This window comes from Plenodomus lingam (genome assembly GCF_022343315.1).
Source record: "Plenodomus lingam strain CAN1 chromosome Unknown contig_13, whole genome shotgun sequence".
In the NCBI taxonomy this organism is placed as follows: Eukaryota; Fungi; Ascomycota; class Dothideomycetes; order Pleosporales; family Leptosphaeriaceae; genus Plenodomus; species Plenodomus lingam.
Window position 1 is genome coordinate 328,703 of NW_027093931.1, and position 23,121 is coordinate 351,823.

Here is a 23,121-nt window from a genome sequence, read left to right on the forward strand (position 1 = left end):
AGAAGAAAGCTCCTCCAAAATCCCAGTAGAAGTGCAGAAATGCGGACGTACCTTGATTTGAGTCACCTTTTCAAGCTAATAAAGCACTATTACCAGGAAGCGGTTGCTGCACTTGCGTCGACTCGTAAAGTATCAAGACAAGTCGTGTTCGCTGGAGGGCTGGTGTGATTGACTAAAGCAGAATACATGCCAAACATAATTAAGTAAAGAAGGAGCGTAATAACATTAAACAGGAGCAAACGCAATGGACCATTACGCTAGACCCAACACCCCGCTACCAAATGAATGAGAAGTGAAGTGATTTCCCTATGATGACTACAAGACTCCCTATTATGTTGAATGACATTATGTGCGGGACAAGTGAGTGCATGGTGCTATGTGAGACCCATCATTGCAAGATATGGTATGTAGAATGACGCAACGTGCTTGCGAGAAGGACTTTGTCATGACTGTGACTAGAGAATAGGGAAAAGAAGGCTTGCCATATGTATATAGAGACATAGGATAGGGTGTGTTTAAGAGAGTGGCCACGTTGCTAAGTGCGCCTGCGAATAGAAAGATACAGTGACGATGACTCAATGTGAAGATGTATAAAAAATTATATAACAACGCGAATAGAAGGGAGATCGTATTACCAAGTATGCTTGTGAATGAGAAATCCCAGCGACTGTGAATGACTGGGAAGAAGCTGAAAAGCGTGATAATAACACCCAAACAAACATATATGGAGAGAGAGGGAGAGAGAGAAAGAAGGAATTGAAGATAATGACCACATTGGGCAGAGCATCCACTCAAGTATGTATACGGGGCAAAGTGGCTCTGGAACCCATGATCATCCTTCGTGTGCCCTCATACCACCGGAGACGTTGGCGTTTTTTATTATCTCTGCATGATTTACCCCTCTTAGAATTTATCATATATGCAGCGTCATTCACTCCCTGCAGCCCAAAGAAAAGCCCTTGTTACCCTTCAAGATGCTCTGACCTCATATCCAAGAGTAAAAACCAACTCTCCCTCCGTTCCCACTATTAGGAGAAAAAAACTAGCCCTTTGATATAACCCGTGGCTCCAAAAAAACCAACATTAGACCACACAACAACTACAACTTCTTCTTCCCCGCCCCCTTCTTCTCCTCAGCCTGTCGCTCAAACTCCGCCAGCTCCCTCTCCTCGGCCCGTTTCGCATACCACTGCCCCGCCTGCAAGACCAGCACGCCGACCAGGACGAGCGCCAAAATGGTATTACTCGCCGCAAACACCCTCAGCGTATCTTCGCGGCTGATATAATCCGCCGCGTCGTCTTCGGTCAGTTCGCCGGGGCTGGCCTTGGAGACGTCGCCGTAGATGCCTGCGGTGACGACGCGGAAGCCCTTGACGATGTTGGTCAGGTAGACGGTGATGCCAGCCATGTAGAGGACGAGAGAGGCGCCGTCGAAGAGCATGTTGGCTTGGTTTGGCTTGAAGAGCTTGATGAGGAAGCCGAGGATGCCGGTGCCGATGGCGATGTTGAGGATGCGCGAGACGATAGCAGGGGACGCGTACATGAATTTGATGTGCTCTTCGAGGATGTTGAAGTAGAGGGTGCGGTCGTCAGGGAGCGTCCAGAGTACGTTGTAGTCGTAGGGCAGTTGGGCGAAGAGAATGCCGAGGAAGAAACATGTTGCTGTTTGGCAGCTTTGTTAGAAAACAACTGGTTATGATGAGGGCATAGGGTATTGAGTGAAGCCATGGTTGGGGCGAGGGAGCATTATGACGGGCCGTGGGGGCGGGGGGACTACCTACGTCCTACCACGAGGAATTGGGCAAAGTTATTGCCGGCCATAGTTGCGAAATGGGAGTCAGATTTGGTGGCGCGAAGCTATGCGCGAGAGGAGAGAAAGAGAGTAGAGACAGAGCCAGAGAAAGAGTTGCGTGTGTGCCTATGTGGAGCAAGCTAGGCGCGATCTCGTTGTCGCCGCAATTACTAACAAGATTGCGCGGGATGGATAGCTAAGGTAAGCCTAATGAAGCAGGTAGGACGCGCGATGGTGACAATTGCACATCACTCTTGCGACACGGTGAATGGCTCAAAAGCATTCGAGTACATCATATTGTGATGTCGTGACGCTTTGGGGCTCTCCCACTGTACGGTAGCGACCCCGCGAATGCATCCGGCGATGATGCTAGTCTAGGTAACCCACATGATTGCTGTCGCCTTGCCACTTTGGCGTGTATAAACGGTCGCTTCTCGGCCGACTTGTCGAAGGGTCATTCAAGAGTTTGCCAAGAGCACAGTTTTTGGGATTTCGGGAAGCACAGAGGCCATTGAAAGTGTGTTTGATTCATGTGCTATCAACTCATGGTGCGTCTCTTCAATCGCAAACGATGTTAAACCTGCACCCAAGAACATTCATGTCTGCAACGCCGTGAGACGCCATACGTAGGAATTGAGATTATCAAATTTGATCATCATGCGTTTTAGTAAGCATATTCGTCGTCCATATCCTGATCGTCGCCAGCTTCGATGAAGACCAATCTCGTACCCTCTCCTGTCGTTTGCCAGACCTGAAAAATTCTACATTAGTATACGGGTTGGGAGCTTCACATGACCTTGGGAGACTTACATCGAGCAATGCGTACTCATCAATGGCCTGTTCAAACTGATCTGCAGTGAAGCCCTTGGCCAATACGCGCTCCCTGACACGGCGCAGATCCAACTCTCCCCTAGTGCCGTCCCCAACAGCAGCAGCACCGCTGGCCTCCATCGACTTGATGAGATGATAGATCTTACTGCTTGGTGTGTGATCGTCTCTGCGATTCTCGTCGGCATACAAGCTGGCCTTGCTGACCTCTGTGAGACGCAATGCCTCATCCACATCTTCTGCAATGACCTGTTCGGCAAATCGCAGACGCGCCAACGCTTGTGCGAGACGCAATACACCAAGAAGTGTACGTGGAGATGTGTGCGTAAACGCTTTTTTGTTTCCATCGTCGCGCTTCTGCTGTTGGCGCATGCGTACATAGGCACCAACCATGTAGTCGGAAACTTCCTTGGGCACCGTGGGTCGGTAGGACCTTGCGCGAGCCACCCATTGTCGCACTTCGGCCGGGCTGAAGATGATGCCTCCCGGTCCCTCGGGGTGAGCATTGTGCATATGCACATAGGTGACATGGCGTGCCAATTCTTCATCTGAGTCGCGAGCAGGGGTATCTAGGATGAGAAAAAGAACGTCAAAACGCGACAAGAGCGCGGCGGGAAGGTTGATGTTCTCGATGGGCGAGAGGCGTGGGTTGTAGCGTCCGTAGAGAGGATTGGCTGCGGCGAGAATCGATGTGCGAGCGTTGAGGGTCGTGGTTATACCAGCCTTGCTGATGGAGATGGTCTGCTGTTCCATGACTTCGTGGATAGCAGTCCGATCGCTGTCGTCCATCTTGTCAAATTCATCAATGCAGCACATACCATTGTCAGCCAAGACTAGAGCACCACCTTCAAGAACCATTTCGTCAGTAACTGGGTCACGCATGACTGCAGCAGTGAGACCGACACCACTGCTACCACGACCGGTTGTGTAGACACCACGTGGTGCCACTTTGGTGATGTACTTGAGCAATTGCGATTTGGCCACACCAGGATCACCCATCAAACAGACGTTGATATCACCACGAATGCGCATTCCATCGCCCACTTCCTTGGTGACACCACCAATGAGCTGGAGAAGGAGTGCCTTCTTGACGTCGACGTGGCCAAAGATTTCAGGGGCAATGGATCGCGACAGATACTCGTAGAGCTGGCCAGTCCTCTCGAGCTCGTTCATCCTTCTCAGAGTCGGCTGCGCTAAAACGATATCGTCGTACGCCTTTTTGTGCTGGAAAACATGTTGAGCTTCCAGGTAGGTGTCCGTGAGCAGACCGGCGCGTATTGCTTTGAAGCCGGTGTAGGGCGTGGGCAGGAAGATGCCTGCGACGTCAACGACATCTCCCGGGTTAATCTGGCGGACCAAGGCACCATGGCAGTGGATGGTCAACTGTCTAGGAATATGACCCACCGGCACCTGATCGGCCATTTCTTGAATTTTGACCTCCTGGAAAGGAAGAAACTTGGAAGCGCGAGTAGAGAGAAAAAGCTGCCCCTTGGTCTTGTTGCTCTTGCACTCTTCCGAAGGGCACTCGACCATGGGAGTGAACTGCTTCGTGGTCACTGGCTGAAAGACTTCACTCCCACAACGATCACAGGAGTAGGCATTGACTAGCACGGCCGGCTTCACATCCGATACTCGTGTGGCGATGCCGCGGACTGTGATGAGGTGACCGAGATGCTCTCCTCGAACATTCCGGACGGCGAGGGCCTTGGTACTTCGTTGGCTGCTGGCACCAGCCGGTATCCTGGGAATAAAGTTGAGCGTGTATCGGCGAGTCAAGGCTGCGGGGAAAATGGTCTCTGGCGCAGCTTGCGCGCTGTCGTCGACGCCTTGAAGCTCCTGCATTCTCTCGTTGCGCTTGGAGCGCTGAGTCATGATGACATCTAAAACATCATCCTTGAAGCTGTGGTGTGGTCAGTCGCTGAAGGGGGTGGTGGTCTCAGGGTTGAGGACATGTCGTACTTGAGCTCTCTTGTTGGCGCTGGTAAGCACTTGTCCACTGCCCGTGACAGAATCTCGATGTAATGATGAGCGTTGCGTTCAATTGACTCGACAAGCTTGAAGTTGTGCTCTTCGTCTGACGTTGCTTTCTCGTACTTTTTTTTTTGCTGCTGATTAGCACAATGTTTTGGTACATATTCAGAAGGTGGGACGACTCACGGCCTCGATGTCGTTGAGATCTATTTGAATCTCGTCGCGCATGCGATTTGCAATGTCTTGCAGCATGTCCATATACTTGAGCTTCGACTTGTTCCGCGACTGTGTTCCGTTTGGCGCAGGGTCGTCCTCGCCGTCGACCATGTCGTACTCGTCCTCGCCGTCGCCATTGAGGTTCAGGTTCTCGAGTTGGTCTGCTGCTTCGGTGGAGGAAGATTTGAATGTCTTGAGGAAGTCGACAAAAGCGGCTGGAAGCGCTGTTAGCTGGATGCCCTTGTTGTGTTCCCCCAGGGTCTACCGACCTTCCTGCTCGTCGTAATTGACGGGCGCATTGGTGTTGAAGAGCGCCATACTTCTTCGGCCGACTATGCAGAGTCTGTGATTACGGCGCAGGAGATGCTTGTCGAATGGAGTAGCGGGCAGTGGGCTGGCATGTACTTAGCTTAGTCCATGTACAACTACTGTATTCTGTCCATGGCACAGCAACTCAGCAGCAGTTAGGCAATTTTGGGGCATGGGGGGCTGGTCGCGTTCCATGGGCGCGCGTCAACCCGCGTTTCCAGCCAGGGCGCGCGATTGGCTGCCACTTTTCTCTCCAGGGCTTTGCTCTCTCTGCCAGCCCAGACCGCCTTTGGACGTTCCCCTGCCATGGCTGGCCAGACAGTCACAGAGAGGAGAGCTGATCATCGGCGGCCGACGACCTCGGCATCTGTTGTGGTGGTGTCAACTTTGAGTCTTTTGTGTCAACTGCTGTCAACTTGAGTGAATGGCTACCATCTACTACCGGTACCTATTACCGGGAAAATCCTACCTACCGCTATCGTATAGCTTCAACTTCCCCAGTCGCCATTGCTGTGTGAATCTACATCACCACCAAACGCAGCATGCCGCCAAAGAAGCCTGCAGGAAATGTCGTCCAGGCTGAGGTCGCCTTGCAGCCATCGCTGAAGAATTGTCTCGTCAACCTCCCGCCTTCTCTGGTTTCTGTGCTCGTGAATGCCAACACGGTCCGTCCACTCTGCGCAAACCCACCGTCCCACGCATTGCTACCACTGTTGTTGTTGCTGCTGCTGCTGCTGCTGCTGCTGCTGCTACTACTACTGCTACTACTACTGCTACTACTACTGCTACTACTACTACTACTGCTGCTGACAAGTTCCCCCCACAGGTTGCTCAGAATGTCGTCGTCGAACTCACCTATCGCCAGCCTGCACCCCCGGGCGCTTCCGATGCGCGAACTGCTGCCGCCCCGCAAAAGTCCGTCTACGTAGGGTGGACGGGCATGCAAAGCAAGCGGCGCATTGCCCCTGTAGTCACACGAGATGGCATGAGGGCAAACCCGGCCGCGAGCCAGCAAGACCTGCCGGCCGTCGAAGTCGATGCGACATTTGCGCGCTTGATTGGCCTCCAAGAAGGGCAGAAAGTGGGCGTCATACTACACCTCGACCCACCTCAGGCGCATACCATCAACATCGAGCCATTGACGCCTGTCGACTGGGAGATGATTGAGCTGCATGCCCAGTTCCTAGAACTCAACTTTCTGTCCCAAATCCGCGCCCTCCCGAACCCACACGCTCACACGCCGCATCCCCTGACCCTCCACCTCTCGCCCACCACGACCGCCAACATCACAGTCACATCCATCGCCCCGGCCCCTACAACCCCCTCGCCCTTTGTCAAGATCTCCCCGGACGCCGAGGTCATTGTTGCGCCCAAGACACGTCAGAAGGAACGGAGCTCGACACGCGAGAGCAGGAGCGTCGGGGCTGCTTCAAGGAAAAGCGGCAAGAGCACAGCGAGCACCGTCAGACGTCGCAGTGGTCGTGAGGAAAATGCCACTAAGGGCGCCGTTTTCCTTCGCGGTGTCGATCGTGCTGTGGCAAAAGAGTGGTTTGACGATGATGATGATGATGATGACGACGCAGATGCCCAAGGTCTTCAAGTATGGGTGGACAAGGAAATTCTCCTGACAAAGGCTCTTAGGGGTGCCAATTGGGTCTCTGTGGCCATCATCAGGCCTGCAGGACTGCAAGAGCCAGTCGACATGTCCAAAGAGCAGGATCAGGAGAAGCCAGCCACTCGCGTTGTCGCCAAGATCGCGGCTTGGGAAGATGCACCTGACAGTCGCCACGTTGCGCTCTCGACCCCCTTGTGCAAAGTACTGGGTTTCGAGGGTTTCGTTGGAGGACTCGTCCGCATCGAAGGCGCGCCAAATCAAACGGCGAAGCCTTCTGCGATAAAACCACAAGGCACGAAAGAGTCAAGAGATCCTGTCGTCAAGACGGTCAAGGTTCTCCCCTTTTCCACCACAGCCTCGCTAAGTGATGCGTCTCTCAGATTCGGCGGCGAGTCAAAGCAAGAACAAGAAGACGCGATCAACAAGATCAAGACTATGTACGGGAAGAAGAACGGTCTTTTAGACGGGCCTGTCACGGATGGCATGGTTTTACCTCCTCCAAAAGATGCCATCAGTGGCTGGCAAGGTGGAATAGTACGATTTGATCCGCCACAACAAGCCTCTGGAGTATCATGGGTGCTCTTCCCAGAAAGGAAGCCTGCTATCGAACTAGGACAAGAAATCGCTATACCATCAAGCTGGGCAAGAGGATGGCAACAGGGCGAACCACTGCCAGAGGTCCCACCCAACCTCGTTGGTATTGATCCTCTCATCGAGCAGCTGCGGTGGCATCTTGCCCATAACTCTTCTGTACTGCTGACAGGAGGCCTTGGAGCAGGCAAGTCGAATTGCGCTCAACTGCTGGCTCACCAGCTACGAACAGGATATATGTTTAACGCCATCTACTTTCCTTGTCGAAAATTGTTAACCGATGAGACGAGAGTCGCCACTATCAAAGAGATGCTCAACAGATTATTTGCATCTGCGTCGTGGGGTGCTAGAGGAGGCGGAAACGCCGTTGTTATATTAGATGATTTGGACAAGCTGTGTCCTGTAGAGACGGAGTTGCAAGTCGGCAACGAAAATGGTCGTAGCCGTCAAGTCAGCGAATGTCTCATCAGCATTGTCAGGCAGTACTGTTCCATGGATTCAGGTGTGGTGCTTCTGGCTACTGCGCAAGGGAAGGAGTCGCTCAACAACGTCATCGTGGGTGGTCACATCGTTCGGGAGATTGTCAGTTTGAAGGCACCCAACAAGGATGGCAGGAGGAAGGTACTGGAGATGCTAGCACGGAAAGACGCGAAGACACAACCGGAACCTCAGACCAACGGCCATGCGTTTCCAGACTCACCATCGACTAGCCGACCCAGTACATCACACCGTAGTCCACCCAGCGCCGGGAGTATACCCCATGACACTGATAACGGAGACTGGGGTTTTGTCATCGACTCTACGATAGACTTTCTCGATATCGCTGGCCAGACTGATGGGTATATGCCCGGCGATCTCGTCCTCCTCACCTCGCGCGCCCGCAACGAAGCCCTCATTCGCTCCGTGACCGACTCGTCTAATCTCGTTACTCTCACACGAGATGACTACACACAGGCTTTATCAGGCTTCACCCCCGCCTCCCTCCGCAATGTCACCCTCCAATCCTCGACCACAAAATGGGACTCTATAGGTGGTCTTCACACTACCCGTCAAATTCTTCTTGAAACCCTTCAATACCCCACAACCTACGCTCCCATCTTCGCCCAATGTCCCCTCCGCTTACGATCAGGTCTCCTTTTGTATGGCTACCCCGGCTGCGGCAAGACCCTCCTCGCCTCCGCCGTAGCAGGTGAATGCGGCTTGAATTTTATATCGGTCAAGGGACCCGAAATCCTGAACAAATATATTGGTGCCTCTGAGAAGTCGGTTCGCGATCTTTTCGAACGTGCAGAGGCTGCTAGACCGTGTGTTCTCTTCTTCGACGAATTCGATTCCATTGCACCAAAACGTGGCCATGATTCTACGGGTGTGACGGATCGGGTGGTGAACCAGTTGCTCACGCAAATGGATGGCGCCGAGGGATTATCAGGCGTCTATGTTCTCGCCGCTACGTCGAGACCTGATTTGATCGACCCTGCGCTCCTGCGCCCGGGCCGTTTGGACAAGAGCCTGCTGTGCGACATGCCGGACGTAGAAGAACGAATTGACATTCTCAAGGCGGTCACCAGAAAATTGCATCTCGCGCCCAGCCTCCTCACGTCCGACAGCTCCGGCCAAAACCTGCGCGAAATCGCACAGCGCACAGAAGGCTACTCGGGCGCCGATCTCCAAGCCGTCGTCTACAACGCCCAACTCGAAGCCATCCACGACGTCCTCGGCGACAACGAAGGCGGTGACCCCACCAAAATCGGCGGCGGTGACAACAAGAAACTATCAAAATCCAACAGGGACAAGAGCAACACGATCCCAGACTTTACCCACTTCCGCTACGGCGACGACCCCTCCGCCCCCGCCATCACAAGCACTTCCCCCGCTCACCTAGCAAGCGCCCAACTTACGGAACGCGCGCTTATTGCGCAGAAAATCGCGGCCTTGCTCGCTCTCCGCCGCCAGCAGAAATTGCAACTCCGGCCTTCTTCCTCGCATGACGACAACAGCAACGATGGCGGGGGCCATGACGCATCTGGCAAAGGTGGCGATGCCACGGACGCCGCGGTCGAGCGCAAAGACCCCCAGATCCAGTGGAAGCATATCGAGCTGTCTTTGACGAATGGACGCAGCAGTATTAGCGCGCAGGAGCGGTTGCGGCTCGAGAGGATTTATAGGGAGTTTGTGGATGGGAGGGATGGGGATTTGCCGAATGGGCAGGGGGGGACGGAGATTGGCGGGAGAAGTAGTTTGATGTGAATGGGGGGTTGATTGGTATGCTGATGGATGGGAGCTAGGAGTGCAAGTGTTAAAGTTTAGTTTGTGGGATTGGAGATAGATCTTCGGTTGGATGTGGAGATCGAGGATGTGGGTGGTGGTACAGTACGCATGGGCACTGTGTGTATAGTTCGGGGAACAAGTGAGGGACAAATGCCAAAGCTTCCATGGTGTACATTGGATCATGGGCATGGCGTACTCCCAGGCAGTCAACAAGATCTTTCATAGAAACACATGTTCAACATGGTTCACACGCTCATATTTCATTCAACCTCATAACCCTCAAGCTGCACACATCCCACATCCGCCTCCCGCAACCACAGCCTTTACTTCCCAACAACCCCCCTAGCCTTATCCTCCACCTTGGCCGCAACCGCGCTCGCCTTATCCCCCACCGTCTCAGCCCCACTCTTCATCTTCGCCTCGAGACTGGCTTCCCTGCCGCCGAAATTCCAGTAATTGAGGTAGCGGTAGCCTTGGACGAGCTGCGAGGAGAAGTTGATGGCATGGCAGCCGAACAGCAGGTAGTTTGCTGGTGTGACAGCTAGGGCGTAGCGCATAAAGGTGCCGGAGTAGAGGGTAAGGGCGCCGGTCATGCGGCCGGAGATGCTGGGTTGGAGTGTGTTAGTGCGTGGCGGGATAGGGAGTTTAGTGAGAGAGATTATATAAGAGGTAATTGAGGGATGTCTCAAGATAGATGTAGGAAGGCAGGATAGAAAGGACAAGATAAACCAACTCACATTTCAGGATCCTTACTCATATCCGCAATCGCCGCAATCGGGATACCAAAGTTACTCGCCGGACCCCAGAAATCTGTAATCCGCACAGTTAACATGTATATCCATCAGCTTTTTCCATACTTCCCCTTCCAATCCTCTTAGACAACCTCTCGCGCGGAGAGACACACTCAGAATGCGGAATCAATGTCTTGCACTACCCATATACCACCTCTTTGCCAATGCGCACCCGCGACTGGAGAAACGGGGGGGTAAACGTACGAGTCGAGCAGAAGTAATCCGTGTACTTGTTTGAGCGAATCTTCGCATTGAGGGCTTTGATTGCAGCAGCCATCTTGTTTAAAGGTGGTGGGGCGGGCGAAGTGGTTGTCGAGTGAGGGCGGGGGGAAAGGAAAAGAGGCCGTGCAAATGCGTTGCGGGATTGGGGTCGCGGAGCCGCTTCTGATGGTGGTGAGCCCTGGACCTAGGATGCGCCTGGGCGGAAGTCGGGTTTGCCAAGGTTTTTGTCGGGGAAGTTCAGGGTCCGAAGGGTGCAGGGCAGCGTTCAGCGGGAAGGGTGTCACGTGTGTTGCGATATAACCAGGAATTGCCTGGATCAGGTATTTGTAGACTGGATGTTTATAAAGCAAGGGATTCACAGAATTCACAGTACAAATGGACATGAACTGTATAGTATGGGTATGTATGTCATTGCAGCCATTGTGGCTATTGACATGCTGGCCTATTCCAAGGCCATTGAATTAGGCCAGGAACGCTTTTGTAAAGTTTGGTATCTCTTGCGCTTCTACAGTTAAGCTCGAAGCGTAGAAAAGGGCGCTGACAATATGATGCACAGTTGTCTCCGAGACTGGTGTAGACGAATATATCCGCCCATGCATGATCGTGGGATGCGCTACCCGGGCTTCAATCCACTTGTCTTGTTGCAGCAAACCCAAGCGTCGATTTAGGTCGTCCAAAAGTTGATATAGCTGGTCATCCGTCCTGTCTTATCTGCCACCGAATCCAGGGGGTCCACCACGACCCTGAAAGCCAGGCGGGCCGCCGAAGCCGGGAGGTCCACCGAATCCAGGAGGTCCCCCGGGGGGGAAGCCAGCTAGACACTGTTAGTAATACTATAAAGAACTGATAAGGAGGGTAACCTACGTGGTCCACCGGGTGGGCCACCACGCCCTGGGAAACCAGGCGGTCCTGCAAAGCCCCCTGGTGCGCCTGGGAAACCTGCTCCAAAGCCAGGACCTGGGCCACCAACACCAGCAGCGGGACCAGTTAGGCCTACGGGTAGACCGCGGCCAACAGGTCGTGCGGCACCAGGTCCAGCAGCCAACGTTGCGGCCGTGGTAGGGGCTCCGCTGGTCGCTCCCAATCGCGCCGCAGGATCTGCGGGAGGCGGTCCATCGACTGACAGTGAGATGACATGCGCGCCACGAATGATGGTGAGTCCAATTGCGCGGCGCTCCTCTGTCTCGGTGACTTGCTGTGTTGCGCCGGGTGCGGCCTTGCCTCTTCGTCGCGTGCGTCGAAACTCTTCTGTGTCGGCGAGAACGAGATTCATGTGCTGCAATTGCACTATCAGTAGGGCACCCATGGCACAAGACTGCGCGACCACGGACCTTGTCGAACGCGAGCATCTGCCCAACCATCTGCCTGCCATCCTGAAGTGTGACCTTCATGCGGTAATTGATCTAACAGTCATGAGCATAATGCAATCATGTGAAGGCTTTGGAGCGCTTACTAGGTTTTGCTATTCATCGAGCGTCAGTCAGTTTCTATGCGCGTCTTCTTTCAGGTCAAGGACATGGAGCTTCGCAGGCAGCGCTACATACCATCTTGCCCTGTCTATTTGCTGCGCCAGACATGATGAGTGTTGCGCGTCCGAGGACGACTTGGGCTTCTATAAAGGGGGAGTTTTTTTGTTCGGAATAGTTTGGAAAACGAGCCCCCTCAGAAGCTGGCCGTAGTGGGGGGAGGATGGGCTGGACATGCGCGGTGCTTTGGTGTTGAAGTTCGAAGCTTTCGAAGCACGGGCCACGGCCTTTAGTCTTGGCTTTCCCACGGTCTCGCTAAACGACCTGAAAATCCACCAACTTCGAACTTGCGATCTCCAGCGACAACAACCCGACAGCCTCCCACGCCTACTAACACCCGCAGTCAATCACAATGGTACGCACCGAACAGAAAGTCCTGCGCAACAGAGCAACGGCAACGAGAAAGATGATAATAGACTAACAGCAATGGCAGTCTGACAAATCCTCCAACCCCATGCGGGAGCTCCGCATCCAAAAGCTCGTCCTCAACATCTCCGTTGGCGAATCTGGTGATCGTCTCACTCGTGCCGCAAAGGTGCTCGAGCAGCTGTCTGGTCAGACCCCCGTCTACTCCAAGGCCCGCTACACCGTCCGTACTTTCGGTATTCGAAGGAACGAAAAGATCGCTGTCCACGTCACTGTCCGCGGCCCAAAGGCTGAGGAGATTCTCGAGCGTGGCCTCAAGGTCAAGGAGTACGAACTCCGCAAGCGCAACTTCTCCGAGTCTGGCAACTTCGGTTTCGGTATCTCGGAACACATCGACTTGGGCATCAAGTACGACCCTAGCATTGGGTAGGTGGATTCGCGGCAACAAACATAATGAGGACGTCACACTGACTGGAGATAGTATCTACGGAATGGACTTCTACGTCTGCATGACCCGCCCCGGTGAGCGTGTCGCCAAGCGCAGGCGGTGCCAGAGCAAGATCGGCGCCTCCCACCGCGTCAACAAGAACGAGACCATCAAGTGGTACAAGAACCGATTCGAGGGCATTGTCCGATAAGCGTGTCGTCGATTAGGTGGAGCATGGGAACGAATGAAGATTTTGCATGATACTCAGCATCTCGGTCTCGGAAGGTCTGGTCCTATGGAGTCCTGGGTGTATCTACAAAACAGCAAGCATTGAACTTGCGGCCTATCAATGGAGCATGACCGGGTCTCTAACGAGCGGGTCTACGATCACATTTACAATGGAGGCTTCACTTGGGTGATGTTCCGTATAACCATTGTGTGATCAACTCTTGCCCATTGCCTATTGGGATGTTGGCTGTGATGTTGCTGACCAGCAGGTTCCTTTGTTGCCAAAATTTACGCTCGTCCGTGGTTGCTTACTAAGTGCACCATAATCGTTCATCATATCGAAATTCTAGGCATAGAGATGGACGTTGATATTCAAAGGTAGGATTTTTAGGAGGAATTCATTCCACCACACCCTTCTGAATTGAGAGAATGTCGAGATGTAGTTCAAGCATATGTGCCTCAATCCCCTAGGTTGCATCCAACCGTCTGGCTCCCTATTATCACCGCATCATCCAGCCCGGCTGAGTAGTACTCAAGTCATCAATAATCCCGATCTGGATCATGCCTCTGCCCCCAAAACCGCCTCTGGGCTTCCTCGCGAAGCCATCTATTCCGCTGCGCCTCCTCCAGATGCGCAGGCGAGCGGCCGCACTTGGGGCACACGAATGCGCTTGCAACCCACATGGGCTGCGGGTTGAGTCCACAGGGGCAATGATAGCAGATGGGCATCTTTTATGTGATTTGGATGGGTAAAGGCAGAGTGCTGGGTGGGTTTTTATTTAGTAACAGGTGGGAATAAATGGGTGGCTGTGTGGTAGGCTGTGATGTGATGAGATGCGGCGAGATGAATTTATAGATAAGGGTGGATGGAAGACGTGGTCATGTATGTACTGCGCAGGAGGCCATACTTTTCGCATAGCTAGATAGGGTATGTTGTCCAGGAATGCTGTACGACACGTAGGTTTGGACGACATTCTGGGTTTGTGGCCATGGCCATGGTCATGGTCACGGTCGTGGTGATGACTGGGGCCATGTGATGTGAAAGTGGTCCAATGACATCTTTACTTTGAACAGCGAATATATCGAGCTATTCATCATGATCATTTACATGTACATTTCAACGTGTAATTTATACGATTAAGCCCACAATGATTGCGTTTTTCTTCCTGTCACACTGCCACTACACATGTGTATCGCATCACCCTCTGTCAAGTCCTCCTTCACCCTTCAATCCCACGAGCCTCGCCCACCACGACATACCTGCATCAGCAAAGTCCCAAGACATATTTTACCGAAACAACAAAGCCATGAATTAACTCTCCCTACAAGCACCTTTTCCACAACCAAGAAATACACAAATTGGCTTCACTTCCTCCCTTCAGAGGATTCCCTTCCATCGCAGACACTTCGTAAAATTACCGCTTTAGGCAAGTAGAAAACCGTAGATTGCAGCAGGGTGGTTAGGGTTAGGGTTAGGGTTAGGGCCACTATCTCACTCGGTTTGGAAAACTGCTCCTACTCCTGATTCCCGAAGTTATACGTTCGCGTTTACTTATATCACGTGACCAGCCCATACCTTCACCCTCCACGAGCGGACTGCATGAAGTACCGCCTTGGTGTATCGAGATCCGACTTCTTGTAGCCTAGCTACCCACATCAAGACCTCACAATCGCATGCATGTGGGAAGCCCTCCCTCTTTAGTAAAGGTATCAACGTTCATTGCATTCTTTTTCCTTCTCCAGTCCAGTCCGTACACAGCCCAGCATCTATCCCGTCCAGAGACACAAGGACACGTTACTCTCAAAAACAAGGTATCTTAGTGTAGTAGTAAGAAAATGAAGAAAAAGTCCAGCTCCGAGATGTGAAAAAGGAGGGGACGGTATCAAAGCGATAGACAAGGCCAATGCCCATGGACATACAAATACACAGACCCACAGAGACGATCAAAACCCCGAACGAAGCCGAATAACAAATAAGCCTGATGGCTCACAATCACTCCCTACTCCTATATACCCCCGCCCCCAAAAAATGTACAGTTCATTTCCGCCAGAGATGGCTGTGCCAAAGATCCCAGATGGAAAGATGTTGAGAAAGGAAAGGACATGGACGATGACGCAGCGCTATGCAGTCTGAGATGGCAAAAGTGGGTTTCGGAAGAAAAGCACCCGCGTGGTGGCAGCCGCTCATTTCTGGCCCGTTACCGAGGACCCAAAGTCAAAGCCTGGGACTTGTTGGGGCGGCGGGTAGGAGGGCGACGCAAGGGGTGTGTATGCACCCGGAATGGGCACAGCGGCATAAGTTTGCTCGCCGGGTGCTGCTGCGACATGCTCGTTGTGTCGCTCCACAAAAGCAGGTGACGCAAGTGGTGGTGAGACTGTCTGTGTGCGTGCGGGTGCGTCGAAGCCATTTTGCTCCATCTTTGGTGTTGCGCCTGTAATCTTGATGGGTGGCATTTGGAGGGCAAAGGGCTGTGGTTGGGCGATCTCGCGCGCATATGCGTATTGAACCTTGTCGCTCTCACCAGCCTCAGCGGCGGAGTGCGGGTCAACGTACATGGGGTGGCCTGGAGGGGGTCTCCAGCCTCCGGAGCGAGGTGACATTGGGCCAAAGCCGGGGGTGTTGGGGGCGGATTGAGAGCGGAGCTGTGCGAGGTAAAGATCAGAGCGGGCGCGATCACGCTGGGCCATGGACTTCCTGAGCTTCCGCTTGGACCAGAATCGGTAGAAGACAATGCCGTAGATACTGATACAGAGAACCTCAATGACGATTTCGATGATGCAACAGACCAGAGCCCAATTCTACTCATTGTTAGTACTACACTGGAGAAAGTTCCGACATTTTGCTCTCACCTGCAGACGGCAGACAAGGCTGTAGGCAATGTCGTTCTCAAAGAGATGTCTTCGTTTGTTGTCCACGCAGGACCAACCCCACATGTCCTTGTTGTTGTTCTGGGCTTTGCTCTGGTTGAATACAGCCGCACCTACGGCCCACATGATGATGCTGAAGATGAAGAATCCGATAGCAAAGACAGTGTAGTAAGCAGCGACTTTCTCTGCTTTCCGGTGACCGCCTTTCCAGTAGGCGATGATGACAACGATGGAGATGACGAGGGAGAGAGCGGCGATGCAGAGAAGCAGGACCTGGGGCCAGATCATGGTATTTTGAGCCCATGGAGGAAGGCCGTTTCTTGGTGCGAGATGTTTTGTGGTGTTGAATATGGCGAATGCGGTTGCAATCATGGAGAGAACGATGAGACTGCAGGCGAAGTTGATGCCGCGAAGGAAAATCTTGGCTAGCCTCACTCGTACTTTGATTTTCTGGTGGACGTTATTAGTGGCTTGTCTGGATTGTGCAAGGATGGGAGAGTCTACCAAGTCTTTGGCCTGCTCTTTCTCTGTCATGGCCTCCCGCTTCTCCAGCATCTTCTCTTGCTTGAATGTAGGGCTCATGATGGAGGCGGCGCCACCAGGTGTTCGTGGAGGAGCACCTGGTGACTTCAAAGCACTCCGGAGTGGAGTCTTTGGCGTTGGTGGGGGAAGGTATTTGCGGTCAGTCTCCTCCATTTCGACAGACTGCATGTAGCCAAAGCCTACGTCTGCCACTTGGGGTTGCGGCTTGTAGTGGTTAGTGGGGTAGGCGAGCGGTGACCGAGGTGGGTCAACCGGAGAGTAGACTGATGTGGCTTCGGCGAAGCGTGCTGTGCGTGGTGTTCTGACCTCGAGGCTGTTTTCTGAACTTCGTCTTTCGATCGTAACCGTGGTAACCTTTTTATCGTTGGTGGACATCCTCAGGCTATGCAGTGTTCACTCGAAGCAGGATCGAGGCTGTCATCCAGGAACAAGCGAGCAGAGGGGGATCAAGCAACAAGCGACAAGAGGAGAGGGGTGCAAGATGGGTTTTGAAGGTTCAGGGACGACGACTCGGATCCAGTCCAGCTTAGACAAGTCGCAGAAGGGGCAGTTCAGAAAGCAGAAGTCGAGAAGAAGACGCACGACGACGTATTACCATATGAGACCTGCTAGAGAAAAGAGAAAGGAACAGAGGCCATGGGCGAAGCGCTGGGCTTATGACCTGGGGGCGCTTCGAAGGCGGGCGAGCACAGGGATTGGATGGAGAGGAGAACACGGGTGGAGAGATGTGAGATGGAAGCGGGCGGGTACTTACGACGACTACCTAGTAGTACTCCATGTACTGTGTGGCGGCTAGAGGAAGCTGGCTTGCACCACTGCAGGTCCCCGTCTGATAGGCCAAGCGCAGAGACGAGATGGTTGCAATGGCGGCCGGGAGGAGAAGGAGGGGAGGTTAAGGTGGATTGGCCCAGAAATAGACGCCCGGCAGAAGTCGATGATGGATGGATGGATGGATGGATGGATGGATGGAAGGACGGTTTACAAAACGAGGCAGATGCCAATGAAAGACGGGTGCAGCGCAAGGAGCCTGGTATACCTATTACGAGCGTCTGACAGGCTGGTTCTATTCTCCCGTCAGCGTCGCGGAGAAGAAAGGACGGCCAGGGCCAGGGCCAAAGTAGAGGTTCAGTCGGTGAGGTTGTACGTGTGCACACTTTTGTTTTCTTTTCCTTTTTACTTTGCGCCTCCAGACGGCCGAGGAAGGAGTGAGGTAGTATAACACCACAACACTACTGCGATACCACTCTACTCTATCGCCCAGTGCTGTGTAGCCTCCGGGCCCATGTCGACGCCCTTCGTGCCCCTCTGGGAACCGGGACTTTCTCAACTGTCTGGCCAGCATGGTGGGCGTTTGGAGAATGGGCAGCAGGGGGGAGCGGATGGGGGCAACCTGCAATATCCAATTGTTTGAGGCTGTTAGACGCCAGCAAAACGCAGCATGGCCGCGATGGGTGATGAGTGGTTGGAGTCGACATGGCCATTCCAGGCCTACTATGTCCAAAGTAGATATAGTGCAAGAGAGAAGAGCGCTAAGCCACAACAAGCCTGCGGGAAGCGCGCACTCGTCTTTGCAGCCACCAATCAGCGCGGGAAGGAGCGTCCAAGACTCTGGGAAGGCGCCGCCCAGTGCGCCCTTCCCCCACCTGCCACACGCCAACGCCAACGCCGACAAGGGAAGGGGGGATGGGACCGGGCCTGGCTGTGGTTGGGTTGCTGCCCTTCTCGAGTCCAAGACAACCGCCTGCCGTCACAACAACGACAAGGCTACTTCTAGCTAGCTGGTAGAGACATTGTCCTGCGTATGTAGACAACCACCAACCACTCCACTCCACTCCACTCCACTCTCACTCCACTCTCACTCCAAGACAAACACAGACGGTAAAGAGGAGTGCTGTTCGACCCAAGTCCGCCACTTCTCAGACACGCTCCCTCGACAAAGTCATCGAGTGTCACGCAATCGGTCAATCAAAATCAATTTGTCAGACTCTTTTTTCCTCCCGGCCTCAGCTTGGCTCGGTCAATGCCACGGGCTTCGCAGCGGTGACGGGCGATGGTCAGAACTTGCATGGCATTTGCATGGTACTTGTATGTACACTGTATGTACCTAGAGTGCGCCTATCAGTGGGGATCCTTTCAATCACCACGCTAGACATGCACTGGATGCAAAGCCTGGCACCTGGGCACAACGTCCGCTAATTCATCTCGATTCTCCAACCCTCCCCCCCCCCCTCCGATCAGAGAGCTTTTATCCCAGCTTTCTTTTTTTTTCTAACTACATGCAGCCAAATTCGTTTCTTATAGTATTCTGTGCAGCGTTTTTCCTGTACGGTTATATTCTTGGGGCCCTCTGCTCCTCACACCATATCCTGGGGTAGTACAGTGACAGTGGAGAGGCCGAACCAACCGGACCACAGGACCCCTCCCTCGCCGCAGCTAAGGCGCAGTCATTGTAGAGTACATGACCAGTCGGTTGAACAAGACACTCCTGCCAGCTTCGCCGCACAGCTGAGACAGGCTCAAGCCCTTGTGCAACCAAGTGCGAGAATGGGGACCATGCACATCGCAATCTTCCCCATCATCACCTCTAAATTTACCCTCCTCTACACTCTACTATGCATCTTGCAGGCTCACTGAGCCAACCCCAATCTACTCTACACCTGGACCATCCGTTCATCCCCCAGCTGCGGCCCGGCACATGGGACGGCCATGACACCCGTTTCGAAACACTTCAACCCACTTCGAGCCTCGCTTCCACGGCTATCAATCCTTCTGCTGACGGGTATATTGGTATGCACATAAGGTTGCCTTGCCGGAGCCCTCTTCATGGCGGGGCAGAGCCGATTCCTGCCATGGCCTGCCTGTATCGACACACGTTGTTATTAATAGCCGGTGAGGGATATGACGCATGCGATATCAGTCCCGAAGAGCGAGGTCCTATACTGCAACTTAAACGCGACCAGCAGACCTGAGCAAGATGGGTACGAATTTGATTGGCCCAGGAAATCAGCATTATAGTTGGTTGGTCGGACTGCTATGTGATGCGTAAGACTTCTCTCTCTCTCTCTCTCTCTCTCTCTCTCTCTCTCTCTCTCTTCTCTCTCTCTCTCTCTTCTCTCTCTCTTTCTCTCTCTCTTTCTCTCTCTTTTTTTCCTCCTCTTCCTCTCTCTACGCGTGGTGGCGACGCAATCAACCGATCAAATACCAAACATAACCGCATGTGGGACCACGACGATCGAGTACAGATGAGCCAAGAGATAGATCAGACTCATATTGCGACACAGTCAGCAGTAAGAACTATCGTGGGCATAATGTCCAACGCGGACACCGAAGTGCCCAATTGCATCGTCTCGCAACGTCATTCAGATAACCCTTGTGCTCAAATGTCCTTGAGATATTTTCTACTTTTGCTTTGATCTACAGGCCGGCAAACGGTCGCGCGATTGTTCTAGGCTAGGGTAGCATGTTGCGCATCGGTGATGAGAAGTTCGTCTCGAATCTTTGGTAATATGTCGGGTACTCGGCGATGAAAGGAGGTGGTCAAACTGGTTCTTTGGTCTGGGAGATTGTAATTCTTTTGACACGCTGGCGAAGAGAGGAGAATGGTTCTTGGCCTATTTGCTGAAATTCAGCAGAGGGCATACAAGCGTTTTGCTTCTTCATCGTCTTGCTCTGGACCACTGCATTGACTAGTTTGGTGAACTTAACCTCGACATCTTTGAACCTCTTTATATCGTTTCTGCAGTTTCACCCACAAATAGTGCTGTGCTAATCCTCCTGCTTATTATGCAGACAGGGATAACCTTGAACAGCTCTTTCATTAATGTAACACATAACAGTGGACAAATAGGCAAAAACACATATTTTGTAAGTTGACAAACAAGACAGCGCAGTGTGATGAAACAAGAATCAAGCTTTCACTGCTAGAAAACCCAGATTATAGCAAAGCCCTCCAAGCTTTACCATCCTCACGCTCAAGCTCCAGATGATCACACAAATGGCCAATATGATCAACACCCCAGAACCCCTCCGTCTCACCCTTTGCATTCGTAGCTAATCCATCACTCTCGTCAGCGCCCCACAGCCAACCAAAACGACAAGAAGACAAACCCCCAACGAATTAAAAAAAAAGAACACTCACCCACAAACCACGGCAACCCAAACGCCCCATCCTTGAACGCCTGCTCTGTATTGGCCACCAACGCCCTCTTCACTTCCTCACTCTGCATCGCCTCTACAATTCGCCGCGCCTCCTCTTCACCCCCAACCACAGTCTTCATCAACGCAAGAATATTCTCCGCCTTATCCGGCTCCCTCCACAACACCCACGTATGCTCCCAGAACAGCGCGACCGCGCTCTCGAGCAGCTCTGGGCGCGCGAGGGCAAGCGACGTCAACGCGCGCTGAATGTGCATTGAGTTGAAGGGGAATTCTGGCGGCGTGGCCTGGGACATGGGGACGTTAAGCTGCGATGCCCAGCGCAGACGGTCCTTGTTGAACCATTGTTTTTTGTCTGGGGGAAAAGAGAGGCGATTTGTCGTTAGGAGAACGTGCATGGCGGATTGGGGGGGTAGGAAATTTGGACAAGGAAACTGAACGTACTTTTTACCATCAAGGGCGGCGTATTGCCGCATAGCTTCATCAATCCGCCTAGCAGGATGGGAACATACGTAATCTCGCACCCTTTGAAGACAGAGGAATTCTGCGTACGCGCATGTTGGTTAGTATGTACGTTGTGTGAGGGTGGGACGCTGGTGGCAGGGGTGCATGTGGTTGGGTTACCCGGAGAGTGTAGAAGGCCATGTAGGCAAAGGGCGAGATGATGTCGACATAGAGCGTAATCTTTGGTGCGGGCATGGCTCTTTAATGGATGGGAATGGCTTTTGGTAGGTCTGTATGTCTAGGAGTTTATAGAATCCATGTCTTGAGGTTGGTGATGGTGCGAGAGTTGACCTGCCTCGTTAGGTACCGGTATGCTACCGAGTAGCCGAGGCCCGGTGAGACCGCGTCGATCAAGCAGGAGTTTTTCGACTTGAAAATACAACTTTTTTGAATACAGGTCTATTTTCTATGCTTTTGGTGTATGCTTTTTACGGTTAGAGATGCAGAACACATGACCGTACTATGGATGGATAGTGCTATGATTTGTTATTTGCCATTACTGCCCGCCATGGAAATTCCTCGCGGAACCCCAGCATATCTCTCAACTTCAAATTACTCATCGGCGCCTCTCTCTTGCCCAATTCCCGCTTAATCGTTACTCCCGGGCACCTCTTCTTCAAGAAGGCCTCTGTGCTCTCCTCTTCATCGTTTGTAATCTCATCGTTGACCGCGTTAAACACTTGGTAGCCAAGCCCATCCTTCTGGATACAGCACTGCACGATATTGCCCAGATCCCTAGCGTCGATGTAGCTCCACGCGTGACACTTCCAGTCCCATGGTTTTTCGGCGTATAGCGTCATCATCTCCGTGTGTTTCTCTGGGGGTACGACGGCGGCGATGCGTAGACTGTAGATGTCGACTCCTGGGAACCGCCGCGCAAAACTGTCCGCGATACGCTCCATGCACAACTTGCTAGTGGCGTAGACGTCCATGGGGGTAGTGGGGGTTTCTTCGGTAAGCGGGAAATGGGGGAAGTCGAGATCGCCGTTTGCGTAGGTTACACCATAGGTGGTGATGCTCGATGCGAGGATAATCTTCTTGATGCCGAGCTTACAAGCTGCTTCTATGACATTATAGGAACCCATGGTGTTTATGCGGAAGCATTCGTTATCCGGAAGGCGATTGGGTTGGGGTATCCCTTGATTGTTGTCAATTCCTTTCATGTCGCTTTTGCCAGGTTTAAAAAAGACTTACCAGCAAAGTGCACAAGTGCATCAGGCGTCTTGGCTGGTTTCCTGAACGGTTCGCTGATCTCAAAGTGACACGACAAGCTGTTGAATGCTTGAGCGCCATCTGTGAGATCCGCTTTCACCGTGTGCACTTTTGAATTGTTGAGCGGCGTTACGTCGACATTAAGAATCTCATGGCCGAATGAAAGTAGCTTGTCGATGACATGTCGGCCTGCTACGCCTGAGCCACCTGTAAACACTATCCTCTTCGCCAATGATTGTGTTTTGGCTGCCATTGCAAGGAGCTGTAGATTAGCGAAAGGGTGGCGCAGCTATAATATGCAATGCTCTTATTTGATCCGGTGTAGCTTAGGACACCAATTAGTTTCCTGGCTGACGTTTATGAGAGCAAGTTTCAAAAAAGAGCTCCAAGAGTGTGTCTGCTTAGGGTTGTACGTGTAACTTTTAAGCGGCGCTTTCCCCGCATAGCTCCGGAGCTTATCCCGTGTCCGTTCGCTCTCTTGCCGATAGCTTGCATCATGCACTCATGTAAATGAATAAAATTGCACATGGAGTGTTGGGACAAAAAATTGAAAGCAGAGGCATTCATACCGTCAATGGTACATTATTCGTGTCTTATCGTTAGCGGCCTCGTCATTCCTGCCGTTGCGGGCGCCTACTTGATCGTGATTTACAGCTCTCCAGACTCCAGCTACAGCTCTCCAACCAGCT

The 23,121-nt window shown here is 52.7% G+C and overlaps 11 protein-coding genes across 11 annotated transcripts; 4 read left to right on the top strand and 7 right to left on the bottom strand.

Moving 5' to 3' along the window:
- Window positions 1–467: 467 nt before the first annotated feature.
- Window positions 468–2,112, bottom strand: IAQ61_001685 (uncharacterized protein). Its single transcript, XM_003833503.2, has 2 exons — window positions 1,782–2,112; window positions 468–1,662 (listed from the first exon to the last, which is right to left on the bottom strand). The coding sequence occupies exons 1-2, from the start codon at window positions 1,819–1,821 to the stop codon at window positions 1,100–1,102; spliced, it is 603 nt and encodes a 200-aa protein (XP_003833551.1). The 5' UTR covers window positions 1,822–2,112; the 3' UTR covers window positions 468–1,099.
- Window positions 2,113–2,298: 186 nt separating this feature from the next.
- Window positions 2,299–5,249, bottom strand: IAQ61_001686 (uncharacterized protein). Its single transcript, XM_066095221.1, has 5 exons — window positions 5,077–5,249; window positions 4,778–5,022; window positions 4,580–4,725; window positions 2,603–4,520; window positions 2,299–2,543 (listed from the first exon to the last, which is right to left on the bottom strand). The coding sequence occupies exons 1-5, from the start codon at window positions 5,123–5,125 to the stop codon at window positions 2,457–2,459; spliced, it is 2,445 nt and encodes an 814-aa protein (XP_065954705.1). The 5' UTR covers window positions 5,126–5,249; the 3' UTR covers window positions 2,299–2,456.
- A 409-nt stretch (window positions 5,250–5,658) lies between these two features.
- IAQ61_001687 (uncharacterized protein) lies at window positions 5,659–9,569 on the top strand (the record flags this gene model as incomplete). Its single annotated transcript, XM_066095222.1, has 2 exons — window positions 5,659–5,781; window positions 5,943–9,569. 2 exons carry the CDS (start codon window positions 5,659–5,661, stop codon window positions 9,567–9,569), a joined length of 3,750 nt encoding a protein of 1,249 aa, XP_065954706.1.
- Window positions 9,570–9,913: 344 nt separating this feature from the next.
- On the bottom strand, window positions 9,914–10,819 carry MPC1 (pyruvate transporter mpc1; the record flags this gene model as incomplete). The annotated part of the gene is made up of 3 exons (XM_003833506.2): window positions 10,586–10,819; window positions 10,328–10,400; window positions 9,914–10,196 (listed from the first exon to the last, which is right to left on the bottom strand). The coding sequence occupies exons 1-3, from the start codon at window positions 10,656–10,658 to the stop codon at window positions 9,914–9,916; spliced, it is 429 nt and encodes a 142-aa protein (XP_003833554.1). The 5' UTR covers window positions 10,659–10,819.
- A 120-nt stretch (window positions 10,820–10,939) lies between these two features.
- On the bottom strand, window positions 10,940–12,397 carry IAQ61_001689 (uncharacterized protein). Its single transcript, XM_003833507.2, has 5 exons — window positions 12,148–12,397; window positions 12,057–12,065; window positions 11,935–12,006; window positions 11,468–11,879; window positions 10,940–11,417 (listed from the first exon to the last, which is right to left on the bottom strand). Exons 1-5 carry the CDS (start codon window positions 12,178–12,180, stop codon window positions 11,311–11,313), a joined length of 633 nt encoding a protein of 210 aa, XP_003833555.1. The 5' UTR covers window positions 12,181–12,397; the 3' UTR covers window positions 10,940–11,310.
- Window positions 12,398–12,481: 84 nt separating this feature from the next.
- On the top strand, window positions 12,482–13,133 carry RPL11 (60S ribosomal protein uL5; the record flags this gene model as incomplete). The annotated part of the gene is made up of 3 exons (XM_003833508.1): window positions 12,482–12,484; window positions 12,563–12,921; window positions 12,977–13,133. The coding sequence occupies 3 exons, from the start codon at window positions 12,482–12,484 to the stop codon at window positions 13,131–13,133; spliced, it is 519 nt and encodes a 172-aa protein (XP_003833556.1).
- A 2,201-nt stretch (window positions 13,134–15,334) lies between these two features.
- On the bottom strand, window positions 15,335–16,936 carry IAQ61_001691 (uncharacterized protein; the record flags this gene model as incomplete). The annotated part of the gene is made up of 3 exons (XM_066095223.1): window positions 15,335–15,949; window positions 16,001–16,468; window positions 16,523–16,936. 3 exons carry the CDS (start codon window positions 16,934–16,936, stop codon window positions 15,335–15,337), a joined length of 1,497 nt encoding a protein of 498 aa, XP_065954707.1.
- Window positions 16,937–17,042: 106 nt separating this feature from the next.
- On the top strand, window positions 17,043–17,614 carry IAQ61_001692 (uncharacterized protein; the record flags this gene model as incomplete). The annotated part of the gene is made up of 2 exons (XM_066095224.1): window positions 17,043–17,307; window positions 17,448–17,614. The coding sequence occupies 2 exons, from the start codon at window positions 17,043–17,045 to the stop codon at window positions 17,612–17,614; spliced, it is 432 nt and encodes a 143-aa protein (XP_065954708.1).
- A 287-nt stretch (window positions 17,615–17,901) lies between these two features.
- IAQ61_001693 (uncharacterized protein) lies at window positions 17,902–18,339 on the top strand (the record flags this gene model as incomplete). The annotated part of the gene is made up of 1 exon (XM_066095225.1): window positions 17,902–18,339. One exon carries the CDS (start codon window positions 17,902–17,904, stop codon window positions 18,337–18,339), a length of 438 nt encoding a protein of 145 aa, XP_065954709.1.
- A 2,156-nt stretch (window positions 18,340–20,495) lies between these two features.
- Window positions 20,496–21,415, bottom strand: IAQ61_001694 (uncharacterized protein; the record flags this gene model as incomplete). The annotated part of the gene is made up of 4 exons (XM_003833513.1): window positions 20,496–20,611; window positions 20,700–21,071; window positions 21,161–21,260; window positions 21,341–21,415. 4 exons carry the CDS (start codon window positions 21,413–21,415, stop codon window positions 20,496–20,498), a joined length of 663 nt encoding a protein of 220 aa, XP_003833561.1.
- A 281-nt stretch (window positions 21,416–21,696) lies between these two features.
- Window positions 21,697–22,383, bottom strand: IAQ61_001695 (uncharacterized protein; the record flags this gene model as incomplete). The annotated part of the gene is made up of 1 exon (XM_003833514.2): window positions 21,697–22,383. One exon carries the CDS (start codon window positions 22,381–22,383, stop codon window positions 21,697–21,699), a length of 687 nt encoding a protein of 228 aa, XP_003833562.2.
- Window positions 22,384–23,121: the final 738 nt, after the last annotated feature.

Excerpts from the sequence above, each read along its gene's own strand:
- IAQ61_001685 (XM_003833503.2), bottom strand. The coding sequence starts at position 1,821 with ATGGCCGGCAATAACTTTGCCCAATTCCTCGTGGTAGGAC. Across the intron at positions 1,663-1,781 it reads CCAATTCCTCGTGGTAGGAC|CAACATGTTTCTTCCTCGGC; the intron begins GTAGGTAGTCCC and ends GCTGCCAAACAG.
- IAQ61_001686 (XM_066095221.1), bottom strand. The coding sequence starts at position 5,125 with ATGGCGCTCTTCAACACCAATGCGCCCGTCAATTACGACGAGCAGGAA. Across the intron at positions 4,521-4,579 it reads GCGCCAACAAGAGAGCTCAA|CTTCAAGGATGATGTTTTAG; the intron begins GTACGACATGTC and ends ACCACACCACAG. Across the intron at positions 2,544-2,602 it reads ATGAGTACGCATTGCTCGAT|GTCTGGCAAACGACAGGAGA; the intron begins GTAAGTCTCCCA and ends AGAATTTTTCAG.
- IAQ61_001689 (XM_003833507.2), bottom strand. The coding sequence starts at position 12,180 with ATGTCTGGCGCAGCAAATAGACAGGGCAAGATG. Across the intron at positions 11,880-11,934 it reads AGATGCTCGCGTTCGACAAG|CACATGAATCTCGTTCTCGC; the intron begins GTCCGTGGTCGC and ends GTGCAATTGCAG. Across the intron at positions 11,418-11,467 it reads TGGCCCACCCGGTGGACCAC|CTGGCTTCCCCCCCGGGGGA; the intron begins GTAGGTTACCCT and ends AACAGTGTCTAG.